At 40.4% G+C, this 17,612-nt stretch overlaps 1 protein-coding gene across 7 annotated transcripts in view; it reads right to left on the bottom strand.

Annotated features, from left to right (window-relative positions):
- The window catches only part of BBS9 (Bardet-Biedl syndrome 9), a 281,332-nt gene extending 263,741 nt beyond the window's left edge, over positions 1-17,591 (bottom strand). For 4 of the 7 annotated variants that reach the window (XM_033511948.1, XM_033511951.1, XM_033511953.1 and 1 more), the window contains exons 1-5: positions 17,114-17,590; positions 15,881-16,001; positions 12,440-12,590; positions 10,643-10,707; positions 8,087-8,200 (exon numbers count right to left, since the gene is read on the bottom strand). In XM_033511948.1, the coding sequence (XP_033367839.1) occupies positions 8,087-8,200; positions 10,643-10,707; positions 12,440-12,590; positions 15,881-15,992 (442 nt within the window). In that variant the 5' untranslated portion in view covers positions 15,993-16,001; positions 17,114-17,590. Of the gene's footprint in view, positions 1-8,086; positions 8,201-10,642; positions 10,708-12,439; positions 12,591-15,880; positions 16,002-17,113 lie in introns of all 7 variants that reach the window. The other 3 variants (XM_033511950.1, XM_033511949.1, XM_033511954.1) reach the window with 1 other exon arrangement.
- Between the last annotated feature and the right edge of the window lie 21 nt (positions 17,592-17,612).

The raw sequence follows: 17,612 nt of genomic DNA, 5'->3' as shown, positions 1-17,612 counted from the left end.
AACACCTTAGAGAAGCCTAGGTAGAAAATATCCTATTCACTGTCCTTTGTCAACCATTGAAGTAAGTCCATCAGAGAAAGAACGGTCAGATATGATTTGTCCTTAGTGAAGCTATGCCTTAACATTGCTTCCAGGATGATCTATTTCCCAGATCTTCCTTTCTCCTCTTATTATAAATAGGAGAGGTGTTTCCCTTTTTCCAATTAATGGGACTTTACCTGACTGCTATATTGTATTTCAAATACAATGGAGTGGCTTTGCAACAACATCAGTCAGTTCCATCAGGACCCTGGGATGCATGTCATCAGGCCCCACAGACTTGTGGCTATTCAGTTTCATCAAGTAGTCTCAAACCTGCTCTTTGCTTACAGCAGGAGGCACTTGGCTCTCCCGACTCCCACTAGATGTTCAAGGATCTGAGATGTGGGAAACCTGACTGTCAGTGAAGACTGAGGCAAAAAACTCATTGAGTACCTGTCTTCTCCATATCTGTTGTTACCAGTTCTCCTTTGTCATTTATTGGGGGGTACACCCTCCTTGGCCTTTCCTTTCTGACACTGTATAGTTACAGAATAGCTTTTTGTTATTTTTCACATCCCTCACCAAGTTCTGTTCCATCAGTGCTTTGACTTTCTTGATCCCATTCCTACACATTTGAACGATATTCCTGTACTCTCCCCAGGTCACCGTCTTCTGTTTCCACTGGCTGTGCATTTCTTTCTTACTTCTCAGTTTGAGGACTAAATCCTTGCTCATCCATGCTGGTATCTGCCCTACCTTGTTTGATTTCTCACACAGTGGGATGGAGAGCTTTGTGCTCTAAGAAAAGTGACAGCTCTGGTCAGCTACTTTGTCCCTAAGGACAGCTTTTCAGGGCATCTTATTCACGAGCTCCTTAGATATCTGGAAGTTCACTCTTCCAAAGCTCAGGGTCCTGACTTTGCTTCTTGCCAAGACCATGCTCCTTGAGATCACAAACTCAACCAGGCCAGAGCCGCCACAGCGCAGGCTGCCTCCAAACTTAACCTCTTTAATGAGCTCATCATCTTAAATTATGAGCTAAAGCCAAGTACTAGGTCATTGGTATTTGACTCATAAAGACTCAGAACATATTACAGATGTGAAAACAGAAAATACTTTCCAAGACAGTGTAAGCTATCAGCAAATATCACTTCATATAATGACAGTTGAATTCTCAGCATGGCAGTCTATGGTGGCGTAATTGCATGATGCCATAAAAGTACTACCTGACCTTATAAAACTTATGTGATGAATATATAAAGTAAAATTTTTGTAAAGCTGAGTCCTCACCATAAGTAAGGGTATAACATAAAACATAAAGATATATGTTTTTTCACCTTCATTTTCTTAAAAAAAAAAAAAGACACCTTAAGGTAGAGTACTCTCAAGGTCTTTAATTTTTTTATCTGAAGTAAACCATGAAGTTTACAATCTGTTCATTACTTAAGGGCTGTGACATTTTGTGCCTAGGTTGAGTTCACTCAGTTGAAAACCAGGGTTCAGCACTACAGACTCATGATTTTATCATGAATCATCCTATCTAAAAATGACCCATATGTTAGAACTGGAGCACTGGATGACAAACTCAACTTATAGCTCTAAGACCATGAGGAAGAGTTCAGAAATATGAAAAGGAGACATGCAATCTAAACAACAAAGGCAGTGGCTTAAAGTTAAGTTCAACTTTTGAAAGTCTGGGCTAAAAATACTGATTTTTTTTAATATGAAATCGATAGCTGATCTTTCTATGTCCCTTCTTGATAGTTTCTTGTTTTCATTTTAGCACCAGTGCTCAGGGACAGCAAGAAACAAATGCATAGCTAAAGCAGTAAAGAAGTGTAAAGATCTGCATTATAATCCTTTGCCACAGATTTTAAAATTCTAAGTCACAACCAACTCTGTCTACACTATGCTTGACTTGTATATTTTCATCTTTGTAAGTGTTTTCCATTTGCTTTATGTTTAAACATTTAAAAATGTTTATTTTTAAACATTTCCATTAGCTTTGTTTAGAATTCTAGCTAAACTTATAAGGGATTTCTTAGTTATTTCTCACACCTCTGAGCCTTCAGTTCTGAAGTAAGCTGAAAGTAAGAGTCAATTTCATTTCACCTTTTTGCTGAAGTTCTACAACCAACAGAATATTTTTTGTTTTGATCAATAAAAGACTTTTAGCTATAGAGGTTTTCAGAAAGTGCTTTTGTGCTTTCTATACTTAACTATTTCAGCAAATACACCAGTAGAATCGGTTTAAGAATAAATGCAGCTTTAGAAATGCTGACCTGTAACTGTTCTAAGAGGACCATCTAGTGGTGACACCCACAATTTACACTCTGGTATTTTCAAGAAAAACATATACTGTTAAACTATGCAAGCCATTGGTCAGCTTCTCAGTCTTTGAGTTTTTTACTCCGCAGTTTTAACAGCATCTTTAATTTAAGTTTCGACTTTCTGGGATGAGAATAAATGAGTTTGTTGTTTCTTCATCTGTTCTTGTTATGAGAACATCTATCTCAATTCTTCCACATGTGAAGATTGCTCACAGACTAAGTCATTAATCTGAAGACATGAAATGTAGGAATTAGGCTACAAAATAGGTTTCTTTACTTCACAAAACCCCCACAGAGAAATCACGAACAGCTTTTTCTTAATACAAGAGACAAAAAAAATCAACAGTTGAGAAATAACAGTTGTACGTTGTATGTTTTACATCTCCATCAGATTTCAACCAAAGAGATGTGCTGTCAAATAGAACAAAATATTACAAGGGTCTAAGCTTGCCATAAACTAGCAGGGACAGAACAACAAAAGCTTACATTGAAGAAAGCTGAATGAGAATGCAGTACACATCTAGCGGTGTTTGTTTCTATATTTTGAACACATGAAACAACTCCAGACACATTAAAATCATCAAATCATAGAATAGTTTGGATTAAAAGGGTTCTTTAAAGGTTATCTAGTCTAAACCTCCCCCACAATGAGGGACATCTTCTAGATCAGGTTGCTTAGAACCCCATCCAATCTAACCTTAAGTGTTTCACCACCCTCATTGTAAAAAAACTTCCTCCTTGTATCTAATCTAAATTGTCCCTCTTTAAGTATAAACCATTTGTCCTCAGCTTTTCTTTAGGCTCCCTTTAAGTAGCTAAAGACCACATTAAGGTCTTCCTGAATCCTTCTTCTCCAGGCTGAACAACTCCATCTCTCTCAGCCTGTCTTCATAGGAGAGGTGCTCCAGCTCTCTGACCATATTCCTGACCCTCCTCTGGACCTGCCCCAACAGTTCCAACTATTCCCTGTGATGAGGACTCCAGAACTGCAAGCATCTCTACAAGTGGGGTCTCACAAGGGAGACAATCACTCCCTCAGCCTGCTGGTCACACCGCTTTTGATGCAGCCCAGGACACGCTTGGCCTTCCAGGCTGTGAGCACAAACTGTTGCCTCACATCCAGCTTTTCATCCATGAGAACGCCCAAGCTCTTCTCCATAGGGCTGTTCTCAATGAATTCATCAGTACTCATGTCTGGGATTGCCCAGATGCAGGTGTAGCACCTTTAACTTGTTGAACTTTGTCAGGTTGCCATGGGCCCACTTCTGAAGCTTGTCCAGGTGCCTCTGGATGGCATCCCACCCTTCAGTGGGATGTGTCAATTGCACCACAAAGCTTAGTGTCATCTACAAACTTGCTGAGGGTGCACTCAATCCCACTGCCTAAAATACATAATTGATGAAGATATTAAAGAGCACAGGTCCTACTACAGATGCCCAAGGAGCACCACTTGTCATTCTCTACTTCTGTAGGATGGTGAGGGGTCTGGAGAGGAAGGAGCAACAGGGGTCACTTAATTTGTTCAGCCTAGAGAAGAGGAAACTGAGAGGAGATATCAATCAACATCCTCCTGAGTGGAAGTAGAGGAGAAGGAGATCTTTCACTTTAGTGACCACTGACAGGAAATGACAAAAAGGTGAGCCAGGTGAGGTTTAGATTGGATATCAGAAAAAGTTTTTCACACAGAGGGTGGTTGAGCAGGCTGCCCAGGGAAGTGGTAACACCACCAAATCTTTCTGAGCTCAAAAAGCTCATTGTGTGATTCTTGAGGTGTCCTGCACATGGTCAAGAGCTGAACCGGATGATCCTCATGGGTCCCTTCAAACAGAATTTTCTGTGATTCTATTATTCTCTAGATGCAACCATACAACCAATTCATCATCCAGTGAACAGCCCACCTCTCACCAATTTAAAGAGACAGATGTTTTGGGGGAGTGTGTCAAAGAAATCCAGAAAGACGGCATCCATAATCCTTACCTCATCCACTGGTGTAGTCTCTCCATGACACTCTTCCACTAGACCTCTAGTTGATCTGTCAGGACTTGCGTTAATGACACCATGCTCACTGTCTAGAGTCACATCCCTGTTCTCCATGTGCCTTAGAGCAGCTTCTAGGAAGTTTTGCTCCAGGCACAGAGGTGAGGCTGACAGGTTGCTACTTCCTGGGGGGCTCCTTTCCAGCCCTTTTAAAATGCATTCAGTGTTTCCCTTTTTCCAGTAACCTGGATTTCACCTGCTGCCAAGACTTTTTAAGAATCATGGAGTGTAGATTGGCAACTACATCAGACAATTCCATCAGGTCAGAAGCATAATAACATCATTCAGTGCAGTCGCAGAGACTTAGGTTCCTCAGGTGGTCACAAAATCAATCTTTCCTTGCAGTGGGAGAGATTTTGTTCCCCCAGTCCCCATTCTGCTCTCTACCACTTGAGAGGTGTGGGAAGACAGATTACAAGTGAAGACTAAGGCAAAAAAGTTGTTGAGTTCCTCAGCCTTCCACTCATCCACTCTTACCAGTTTGCCAGTGTTGCTTCCTGTGACCTTCCTTTTCTGGTTAATGTTCCTGTCGAAGCCGTTCTTGTTGTTCTTTGCACCCCTCACCAAGTTCATCTCCAACTGTACCTTGGCTTTTCTGACCCCTTCCTTAGTCAACCAGACAGCATCCCTATATTCTTCCCAGATCACCTATCCCTGTCTCCACTAGGTGTGCATTTCCTTCTTGCCCTTTAGTTTGACCAGCAAATCTCAACTTAGACATGTTCATCTCTTGCCTTCCTTTCCCAATTTCTCACACCTGGGGATCCTGAGCTCTTGCACTCTATGGAAGGCACCCTTGAAGATCAGCCATTTTCTGACTCCTTGTCCCTGAGATTGTTTCACAAGGGGTCCAACTAACTCCTTGAAGAGTGGGAAGTTTGCTTGCCTAAAGTTCATGGTCCTGGCTTTACTTTTCACCCATCCCATACCCCTCAAGACTGCAAACTCAATCTCTTTTTTCTTTTGTCAGTGTTAAATCATATGGCTGAGTAGAACACACTGACTTACCACTGAAGATATAGGATTATGATCTCCATAAAAAGAAAAAAAGCATAATCTTCAGCAAGAGAAATCTGAGTAACTTCATAGATCAAGTTCTTTGTGTCAACTCCTACAGCATTCTTTGCTTACTAAGATGAAAAATCATGTTCCTGAGGGTCTGACATTCACCCTCCTCCCCAACACTCCCACAGCATGCTTTCCCTGTACACATGCTTTCCTCCTTCTGTTCGATTGCCATTCTCCTGTGTTTGCTTCAGTAAACAACATGACTTGTGAAGGGTCTCTTTCACCCACACATTGTTTCAAACATGCTTGAGTATAGCAGTAAGACACGCATTAGTCACAGTAGTAACAGATGGCAATAAATGCAAAACCTCTCCCTGTATTTTCTTATTCTACTTCCAGACTGTGGTGCAGAAGGAAGACTGTTAGCAAAGCAAGCTCATTGCTACAGGCTTATAGCACCACCATGAATTAACCTCTACTGAAGTCAAAAGACACTGTTAGCACATGCCTGAAAAGAATTCCAGAGAAGCCTGCGGAAGGCTGATGGGAAAAAAAAAAAAAAGTTTATTTATTTACAGACTTGCAGTGGCACACCAGAACATCTGCCAAACACAGATACACAGAGACAGCATGGCAGGCTAGACCAGGACAGGCATTTGTTTACTAAAATTAACAGCACTTGCTAGACCTCCTTTCTGATTCACTCTGGCTGGACTTGCAAGATGGAAATAAAAACAATACTGTCCTTCATAAGCCTCAAGGCTTATGAACAAGATATTAAAGATGATACTTAAGAAACCTAAAATAGACTCACTGAAAAAGGCTTGGGGCAAGATTAAAAGCATATTCTTGATAAGAAATCTAATCAGATAGTCTAGGAAAGCCACATAAAAAGAACATTCAGGAAATCTATCAAAAAAAGAATATTCTTTCATTTCCCGAAAAGAACTTTCCCTATGTCCATTTTGCCAATTTCTCTGATGCATCAACACTTGCCTTATTAGCCTCCTAACAGGTACCTGAACATTCACTATAATTTTCCTAGATTTAGGTCTTAAACAGAAAGCATCTTGATCTTAAAATATAAACATGCATTATTCATTACATTAAAAAAATCCCTGCCTTCTTTATTTATGACTTGAGATCATTCTTTGTCCAACATCAATAACACATATGTGAACTGGAACATGGTGGAAAAAAAAGGAAAAGGTAATTAGCACAACATGCTAACACAGAAAACTCCAATAAGTTTACAGAACTTACTAGAGCTCCTTCTGCTGCTCTTACTGCTTTGTCAAGATTGGCCCTCATTTTGTCCATCCTAGGTGTTGTAAAGTGTTTTGCTTGCTGAGTAGGTCCTAGGGTAAATATTACCTCCTGTCTCCCTAGTTTGCAAAGACACCTTCTTCATCAGATTTCTTACATCCACCACAGCTCAAGACATAGGTCTAGCATGAAAATTGAGCTGGTAGTCAAACCTCTACATAGACCTCCATAGTAAATAAACACGCATCTGGTCAAAAATCCAGAGAACTTCTGCAGCACTGCATGGTGTTTGTTTTATTCTTTTTGAACCGTTCCAGACACAGCTTAGTTCACTATCCCCTATACATTTGTTACTGCAACTCCACTGTAGAATGTCAGAGGACATTATTCCTTCTTCTCAGATTTAGGAACATTGTATTGTCTTTCTGCTTTTAACAGGAACATGCTCATACCATATACACTCACTCCTCAAGATACTCATAGCCCTTATACCTTCTCACCCACATGAGCTAACCATTTTACCCAGGGTAGCTGTAAGAAATTAGTAAATGAAAATCTCTTCTTCAATCAGTAAGGATTTTGGTTGGCTGAATTTAAGCCCAGGGACAAGCCTGAGTTTAGGGTAAGGCATTGTAGCATTATTATTGGAAGATTATTACCGACACAGAACTGAGGGACTGTCCGCATATATTTGCTATATTGATGCAGGAGACTTTCTGCCTTGTAAATTAAAGTGAATTATCACTCTGCCAACGGTTTAGAGACACTACTTTTTGTTGGTGACTGCCACCCCCCAAATACTTTTGGGCAATCTTTAGTTCTAAAAAAAAGATGTTATGCAAAGCCAATCTAAATGCTTCCATATCAGAACAAAAAAACAAGTTCACAAGTCCACAAATACACAAAACACTGATATCTATTAAACTCTTTCAAATCTACAAATACACCATAAATATTATTGTCCACTGTTCTGTTTTCCCAATCTAAGCTTAAGCAGTTTTTTTAGAAGTCTGCATTACATATCTTTAAAGAAACTTGATACCTTAGGTTCAGCAAAAGAATATGTTAACTTTTTAATTTGTCCAGGATAAGCAAGCACAGAAAAGTAAAACAGAATTAAAGCAAAGAAGAAAACAATTATTTTTTTAGATGTTGAAGTACTTTACAAGCAAAGAGCCAGGAATTTTGTCTTTTTTTTTAAAATCAATATTATCCTTGTAAACTCATACCCAGTTCAAAATGTGAGGGAAAAAAAACTGTTCTGCATTTAATATTCTTCACTCATTTCAACTTGAGTTATTTTCAATATGCATCAGATAAAAAGTACCATCATGCATAGAAAGATGTCTTCCTCTACACAGCAGCACCACGCTACCTTTCAAAATTCAGTTAAACTAATTATAAAGAATATACAAGGAGCTTACCTTTTACACCACCAAATGGGCCATAAGTCATATTACAAGCAGTTCTCTGAAGATTGTGCTCATACATCAGTTTAATCTGATACTGGTTCCCATGCTCCACATTCCCCTGAGTTCCTACAAAAAAACAAAGGGTAAATATTTATTAATTTGATCCACACACTATGGAAAAAACAAAGGAGTATCAGTGTAAACAATCTGAAGAAAATGTAACTTAATTTCTAGTGACTTTTGAGATATGCAGGCTCACATTGCTGCTTTCTGAAAAAAAAAATCACCAAGCTACAAAATTCCTAAAGGCCAGAATCGGAAATAAGGTGTTGTTATACTATATATGGTATAAAGGCTTTGCAAAATGCTGAGATTTTATTACTTAAATGTATTTTTCATATTGGGCACACCTCCAAGATCAAAAAAAAAAGCTTTAATTCCCCCTGCTCAAAGGGGAACTCTTATGATTCTCTAGCTATTTGGTAAATATACTATATCTAACAGCCAGCTTCAGCTGCAATAGTCTTTTAGTCTTTGTCTCAAATTAAGTTGTAGCTGGTCATTAGCTACCACTTGACAAAGCTGTGTTTAGGGCACACTCATCATTTCCTTTTACTTTGTCTGAAATTGAAGGGAGCAATCAGCAATGCAAAGATAAAATACAAACAAAGGATAACAAAAATAATTTTGTGATATACATCACATTCTCTGAAAAGGCCTGCATAAATTTTAACTTCCTAACTCCCTCAAGGAACTACCAGAAAATAAAAGTCTTTCTAAAGAAACTGAAATTCCTCTTTTGAGAATGAAGTTTTTCCTGAAACCCATGAAGAAAGTTCATTACATAAAGTAATACTTAAGGACTAATATTAGCAAACAAAAAAAAAAAAGTAAACCAAAACCTTTGAGAATAGCCACATCAGCTGGGAAAAAAAGGTGTTTTCTGCTAAATCTTACCACAGCTTTAATTTAAGACAAAGATTATTCCAACAACTTAAACAAAATTCTATGAAAGATTTGTAGCTTTGCTTACCTTTTAGGCAATTTCTCCAATCAAATCAAAGTTTTAAACAGTTTAAATCAGTTTTAAACAATTACCCCTAAAGCAGGCCCACGTTAGGGAAAAGACTGGAATAGACATGAGGGAAAAAGCTCTGCTGAGTAGTAACTAGAAAATCAGAAACACTTCAGGATAAACAAGTCAGAAGGAAGTCAGTCTGTGTATATTGACAATAATACAATATCGAGGCATACTTTAGTCAGCCCTGAAGGATGCTTTCATTTGTCAAAAGAAACAGCAGAGTAATTTTTATTATGAATAACAGATATGGTAACATGTATAAAGCAAGTAAGGATTCCACTTTATCAAAGTGTAATTTGCCTTAAAAGCATAAAGACGTAATGATAGTTGTTTCTCAGAGAAGCTTGAGAGTATCCACTCAGATAACAGAAATTACCATTAAAGTATGACTGCTTACAGATTAGTATGAAAACTCTATTAAAAGAAAGCAAAATTTACTTTTATTATTACTTAACTGCTTAAGCCATGTAAACCAAACAGCAAATAATAACTGCTAAAGACTTCTAGACTTAATGTTGTATGCTCTTAATGCAGATTTTAAAATAAATTGTTTTAATAAAAATCGCACTGGTAGGCTACAATCCTAAGGCATAAACATTATTACAGCAAAGAGAAAGCACAAACACTGCAGTACATCTCAAAGAATCCCTCCTCAGCAAAGACCACTTTCACAGGTGTCTCCAGATAGGCAAAGAGAGCACATTTTTGTAACCTGACTACAAGGCTGTAAATAGGAAAAAGCTTCTCCTACAAGAAAACCATATTCTTGTAATGAAAGGAATAACAGAGTGTGTCCCTGCATGCAGAAAATGAACAATGCCATGTTGTCTATTGAATTTTGAAGATGGGTGTACCATTGATAGATCTCTTAAATCTGTGCTTTGCTTTGAGCATATAGAAGAAAAAAATCAAAGCACAGAATATGTATTTCATGACTAGGCTCTTCACACACAGAGAGAGAACACATCATATAGAATTTCTAGCCAAAGCCAGCAGAAAAAAAAGGATTTAAGACAAAGCACAGTGGTTTCACCTTATTACAAGTATTAACCTCCTGTCTTCTCATGGGCTACCTTACTAATGTTCTGGCTTTCTAAAAATTATCTGGACTTCTGAGTTCAGAAAGAATCATAATTGTTTATTTTTAAAGAGCTAAGTAGGTTGGCATTTTACAACCATTTGTTCATTAGCATGTTGAACAATAACACCAATTCATAAAACCATAATGAGAACTAGTTGTTCACAATCACTGCTAACCACAGACCATCACATACATCACAGCATCTCAGGCATGGAGCAGATCAGCAAATCTCTCCTAAACCTAATTACTAGTGTCTCCTCTTCATATGTGGGCTTGAGTGAAAGAACATGACTGCAGATCTTCAGTGATGATGAGCAAACATTGCATATACCAAGTTCAACATTAACCTAATTCAAACTTCAGAATACACTTAAAATTGCTGGAAAGTTTGGATCTGTAAACTAACCTGAAACAGCATACACACAGAGTTTTCGGCAATGCAACACAGCCAGATGAAGTCCCTCAGTACCACTGTAAAGAAGGGTATAAAAAACACTGTTTTCAGATAAATCAAAATAGAATTCATACAGGATAAAATTCAAGTAACATGTTGAAATTGTTCTCAAGTGTAGGCCAAATGCAAAGGTTTGGGTGTTAGATGCTAGCATAAAAACTCGGAAGTACTGATCTTCCTAAATTCATGCTGAAGTAATTCCAAAATCAAAATTAATCCTTTAAGAACATATTTTGGGATTCAAATGTGAAGAGCAACCCCATTATTTTTCCAGTTTAGTTTGAAATTCATCTGAAATAAGGTGCTATTGATCCTTCATGAAGGGATGATATGGGGATCATCCCTCCAAACAAGCATTATTCAACGATATCAGACACAAACTTTTCTTAAATTCACTTCTGTACTAGCTGCATAGAACCTTCAAACTTTCACATTCTTCTTCTTCCAAACACAAATTGTATTTCTAACAAAGTACTTCTGCTGTAAATACATAAAATGTTTTATCTCATTTCACAGAGTAAGATATTATGATTCCTGCAAAGGGTCACTCCATGAGTACTTGAGCCTTTGGTCTCAGAGCATGAATGTTTCCCATGATTAGTACAGGTTTTACTTTCATTTTTTAAATAATGTTCATGCTACAGTATTAGAAGTTCATTTCAAAATTAAAATTAATCCTTCAAGAACTAATTTCTAAAATAAAATTCTCCTAAGTAGATTCTCTTACTGCCAATTAACTATAAGGTGTTTTCCTTAGAGTCAGAGTATCTCTCCTCTATCTGGCCACACGTTTCCATTAAATTCATTGGAATTAAGGATCTTCTATCCTCTATCAAACAGGAAACAATTGGCCAGCATTACATCCTAGACCATAACAAGTTAGTCAAGTATTCTAAGCACCTTAAAAGATAACTTTCAATGTTAAGTTTTTCCTGTTCTACATACTTATAAAAAATTGTATAACTATCTGGAAGATTATGCTGTTGCAGTGTTTCTTGTTAATGGTATGTTCTGTTATTGCCCAAGTTGATGGTTTGGTCCAAATGAGACCCACCCCCCCACCCCACACTGTCAATCTAACCTGAGTCTCCTGTCAATCTGTCTTAGGCCACCACTTGCTTGAAATTCCACTTCAGAAATCCCCTAAACTTTGAGGCTTCACTAGTCCATGTGACCCAGTTTCCCCCCCCGCCACCTCCATCATTGTGAACCCTGCCTTTTACCCTCCCCAGGATATCTCTGATTAGCTGATGCTTTGTACCCTCCCTTTGATCCACCTCCCAATTTCAGCTGCTGCACACTCGCATTTTCTGTCTTTTGCCCCCAAGATTCCCCAGAGCAATAAATCCTCTATCATCCCATGCAAAAGACCTCCCTCTTGTCCTTGCCTCCTCAGGGCTCAGGACTGAGGAGGCCAAAAAGGCAGATTGACAGCCAGAAGGCCTTAGAGCAAGTGCTCTCGTGGCACCTCAGGTCATCCTGCTCCTGGGGTGTGACCCACTCCTGGCACAGGCCGAAGTGATAGAGCCAGATAAGCTCCAGCCCGATGCGATATTGTCCTCTACATATATATACCTTAAGTAAAAATTCTCTCACATGAAGATGATTCAAGAAGCAATTCAAATGCATATTATAGGATTCATAGATGTGATTAATAGTTGTCCAACTGAAAACTCACCCTCCAAAACAAAGGAAGAAAATCACATCTAAGATTTAAATAAACAGTACCATAGCCTGCTATTTACTTACGAAACAAATTTTCCCACTTCAACCTGCAATATTGGCTCTCGCAACTGCACTTCCAAGAGCAAGTCTTCAGGTTGTACTTCATCACCAGGTTTCACAGGATGTGGATTAAAGATTCGGAGATATCCCTTGTAACTGCCCACAATAATTTTATCTAAACAAACAAACAAATAAAAACAACATATAGGATACTACACAATACAATAGCACATGTGGAATTCAATTTGCTGCAGAGTGCTTCAAATAATACCCGAAAAATATAGAATATTGACATGATTCAATTAATGTTCATTATGCTCTGTCTTCTAGTTTAACTTCAGCAATTACATTTTTTGCAGGTCCGTGAATGTCTGTCAGCACCAGTGATGGCAGCAATAGGGTTGAGTGCTTATGGGTAAGAATCAGGGAGAAGGGCAATGAGGCAGATGTCATGGTGGGAGTCTGTTACAGACCACCCAACAAGGACAAAGAGACAACAAAATAGTCTACAAGCAGCTTGAAGAAGTCTCACAATCACCAGCCCATGGTCTTTTGGAGGACTTCAATTTATCAGATGTCTGCTGAAAATATAACACAGCAGAGAGGAACTGTCTATTTGATTCCTGGAGCACATGAAAGATAACTACCTTACACAACTGGTGAAGGAGCCAACTAGGGAAGGTGCCCCACCAGATTTGCTGTTTCTGAGCAGAGAAGAATTTGTCAGTGATGCGATGGTTGGAGGCTGTAGTGGGCACAGCAATCACAAAATTTTAATTTTGATTCTTATAGAAGGAAGGAGGGTAACAGCAGAACAGCTGTCATGGGCTTCCTGAGGGCAGACTTTCACCCATTTAGGAGACTGGTTGACAGAGTCCCTTGGAAGGCAGTCTGAAGGGCAAAGGGACCCATGAAGGCTGAACATTTGTAACAAATGAAGTCTTAAAAGGACCAGACCATCCTCCAGTGACAAAAGACAGGTTTGCAGGGAAGAATACCATCCCGGCTGCACAGAGCTTTGGCTGGAACTCAGGAAAAAGAGGAGATATGACCTTTGGAAGAAGGGGCATCTGAATCTTTGGGGTTGAATCAGCTGAATTGTAAGGTTATATAGGAAGAAAATTACAAGGGCCAAAACCCAACTCAAAATTAATCTATCTACTACCATAAAAGACAATAAAAATGTTTCTTTCAATATATCAGCAACAAAAGAGAATTTCCATTTTTTATTGGATATGGGGGGAAACATAGTGACAAAAGATGAAGAAAAGGCTGAGGTACTTGGTGATGCCTTTGCCTCAACCTTCAATAGGGCACCAGCTGTTCTCTGGGTAACCAGCCCCTGAGCTGGAAGACAGGAACAGGAAGCAGAATGAGGCCCCTGTAATGCAAGGGGAAAGAGTCAGCATTCTGCTACATCACTTGGACACAAACACAAGTCTATGGAGCCAGATGGGATCCACCCAGGAACACTGAGAGAGTGTAGAAGTGCTCACCAAGACACTCTCTGTCATTTATCATCAGTCCTGGCAGACCAGGAAGCTCCCAGTTGACTGGAAGTTAGTAAATGTGATGGCCCATCTACAAGAAGGGTCAGAAGGAGGATCCAGGGAACTATAGGCCAGTCAGCCTGACCTCAGTACCAGGGAAAGTCACAGAGCATATAATCTTTAGTACTATCATGCAGCTTGTATGGGACAACCAGGGGATCAGACCCAGCCAGCAGGGTTTTATGAAGTGCAGGTTCAGACCAACCTGATCGCCTTCTAGGACAAGGTGACCAGCTTAATGGAAAAGGGATAGATTGTGGACGTTGTTTACCTCACCTTTAGTAAACCTTTGACAGCATTTCCCACAGCATTCTCCTGGAGAGAAACTGGATAGCCACAGCTTAGATGGGTGTACTGCTTGCTGGGTAGAAAAGCTGCTGGGTAGCTGAGCCCAGAGAGTGGTGGTGAATTAAGTTACATCCAGCTGGTGACCAGTCACAAGTGACATTCCCCAGGGCTCAGTACTGGGGCCAGTTCTCTTTGAGATCTTTATTAACAACCTAGATGAGGGGATCAAGTGCACCCTTAGTAAGTTTGCTGATGACACCACATTGGGTGGGAGGGTTGATCTGCTGGAGGTAGGACAGCTCTGTAGCAGAATCTGGACAGGCTGGAACAATGGCTTGAGGCCAATCCTATGAGGTCCAACAAGGCCAAGTGCCAGGTCATTCACTTTAGTCACAACAACCCCATGCAACACAACAGGCTTGGGGAAGAATGGCTGCAAAGCTGCCCAACAGAAAAGTACCTAGGGTGATGGTTGATAGCAGCTGGAACATTTGCCCAGGTAGACAGGAAGGCCAATGGCATCTTGGCTTGTACCAGAAAGTGTTTGGCCAGAGAATTATTGCACCCCTGTAGTCAGCAATAGTGAGGTTGCACCTCAAATACTGTATTCAGTTTTGGGCCCCTCACTACAAGAAAGTCATGAAGGTAGTGAAGCATGGCCAGAGAATGACAACAAAGCCAGTGAAGGGTTTAGACATGCACCAGGACCCGTAAAACCTAGATGGGATATTGGGAAGAATTTAACCAAGAGTTGTGAAGCATCAGAAGAGACTGCCAAGGGAAGCGGCTGAATCACCACTCCTGGTGGCATTTAAAAGACTTGGTGCTCAAGGACACAGTTTTGTAGCAAACACAGTGTAAGCTGATGGACTCAATGATCTTTTCCAACCTAAAAGACTCTAATGAATTTCTACTGAAAAAGGTTGTGCACCAAATCAGTAACAGCTCAGCTTTATTCAAATTGTCTTGAAAAGAAAGAATCTTACATTAAAATAATTTTAGAAGAGTCTGGCAGCAAAGAAGTCGAACTCAAGTACCTCTACCAGGTAAAAACAAAGTTCCAAGGTGAGCATGATATCATAAAGACACCAAGAATTTATTGGCTTTAAAAAAAAATACACACACAAAAACTCTCCCTGACAGCAAAGATCATTTCACATAATTAATGACTACACAGAAATGCAGGGTTTACTCAAGCTGAGTTACTTACTTTGATTGTCACTTATTTTCCAGATCAAAAGGGTTGTTTATTTGTTTTTCTAAATTCTTAACTCTTTAGCTCTCACCTTCCTTTTTTCCTTCCCATGGATTTTTACAAGTCACAATGTGTTTGCTCCCATTACTAACTGGAAATTCTTTATTTAAAAGATATCTACCATTGAGGGAATAAGACATGAGAGAAGTTACTAGTGAAAACAAGCAAGAATTAACATATTTAGCAGCATACAAATATAAAAAGACAGAGAGCACTGAATTTGTCTTCTTAAGCCTATAAGGACACATTAAAGACAGCAGACCTAAAACTAACTAGCCAACTAGCCTGGCTAACAAGCTTTCAGCATGCATTGGTCAAAGCAAACCTACAGCTGTGTGGCTTAAAAGCCAGCAATTTCAAGTCTGAATTTACCTTGTCCACTGCCACTATTATCAACATCAGCAACACACAGACAGCCTTGGTCAAATTCTTCCTTTTCTCCAAGTATGGTAGACCACCAGTCTCTAGCTTTAAACAAGGACATTCTTCTTTACTGAAAAGGAAACAAAACATTGTTAAAGTTTATACTAACACATGCAACTATTTATACAAAAAACCTTTTTCTTTGTTAAGCAACAGGTTTCCTTAAGTATCTTACACCTCTTGGTTTCAAATTGCACTAGTGCGAGCTGAGTAAATGTTAATTCCAGGTGTCTGGAGTTTCTGGTTATACAGTTCAGAAAATAACCTCAGGAATCTTATAGTAATTAGTTAAATTAGTTGTGATAGACACTGCTAGTTATATGAAGAAAATGCAACAAAATAACAGACTTTTAAAAACTGTTAAGTCTAAATGCCTTCTGTTACAAGCACTAAGTAAAAGTTTTCAAAGTCACAGAACTAAGGTCTCTTGCTCTCACCAAGGAGTACCAGCGGGAAAAAAAAAATCTGATGCAAGTCTTCTGCAAGAGAGATTATTTTTAGACAAGTAAATGGAGACATAAACAGACGACATCAAAACTTCCACCGCATAATCGCCTTGAAGATGCTCCAGTGACACGACTAAAGAACTCGGTCATACGGGGCACAAATCAGCTTTTCTGCTCCCTACCTGATGTTATTTTAAGAGGGGGGGAGGGAAGGAACGAGGAGACTAATCCCCTTGGGCAGCTCGACAATACCATTATCCTAGTTCAAAACTGCCGGCTCCGTGCCTGGAGACCCGGGCACACTCGCTCCCACAGCCCGCACAGGAGGCGAGGGGCTGCCATGCACCGGCAGCTCCAGCGGGAAGAAGGGCAAAAGACGAGATTCGGAAGAAACGCAGCCTGCAAGCCCCCGTGTTTCCCTTTTCAAGGAAACCAAGTCCGGCAAACAAAACCACTTATTTTCCACCTTTTTTCCCGTCGCTATGCCCGCTAGGCAACCTGCTACCGCCGAGTGCGGGCTGGCACAGCACTGCCGTCCACACACACCCCCTCACTCCCTCCTGCCCTCCCTCAGAGTCCCTGAGCAGCACACACAGCACCTACACGGAGCTTGGGACACGGACACGGACACACACACACACACACACACACACACACACACACACACACACACTGAGATACAGACACACATCCCCTGTGGAGCGGGAGAAGAGAGACGGAGTCCTGCGGGGCTTACTTGGGCGGGAGGCGACAGCTCCTTGGCACGGCGCAGTCCGAGCCGTCCCGAGGCGGCAGCCCCGCTTCCTCACAGGAGCTCCTCGCTCAGGCGCGGCCCGAGGCGAGGCACAGAGCAGCAGAGCTACAGACGCATTCCCACCGCCGCCGCCATCTCCAGCATCCTCCTCTCCCCACCGCCGGCACCAACAGCTCACGGCCCCACGCCCCGCCCAGGGGAGTGCTTGGGAAATGTAGTTTGGGAAGCGGCGCCATGGGCCGTTGGACTCTCTCACTTCGTCTTGTTCTTGGGGGGAACAGCAAAGAAGAGAAACATTTCTTCTGCATTTTCTGAGAGGAGAAAAAAAACCCCAATCAATCCTAAGCGTTCGGCGGGTTGCGCTTATTCTTCTTCAAACCTCTCACAGAAATCTCTTGTTCTCGAGGAGCCCAGTTCCATCAGCGCGTCCACCCTTTTCCTCCCCCTTTTCCCTGTCGCATGGTAGGGCCGGCGAGGGGCC

Source organism: Parus major, chromosome 2, assembly GCF_001522545.3.
Source record: "Parus major isolate Abel chromosome 2, Parus_major1.1, whole genome shotgun sequence".
NCBI classification, from domain to species: domain Eukaryota; kingdom Metazoa; phylum Chordata; class Aves; order Passeriformes; family Paridae; genus Parus; species Parus major.
Note: the sequence above shows the minus strand (reverse complement) of the source record. Positions and strands in the feature narration are given on the sequence as shown.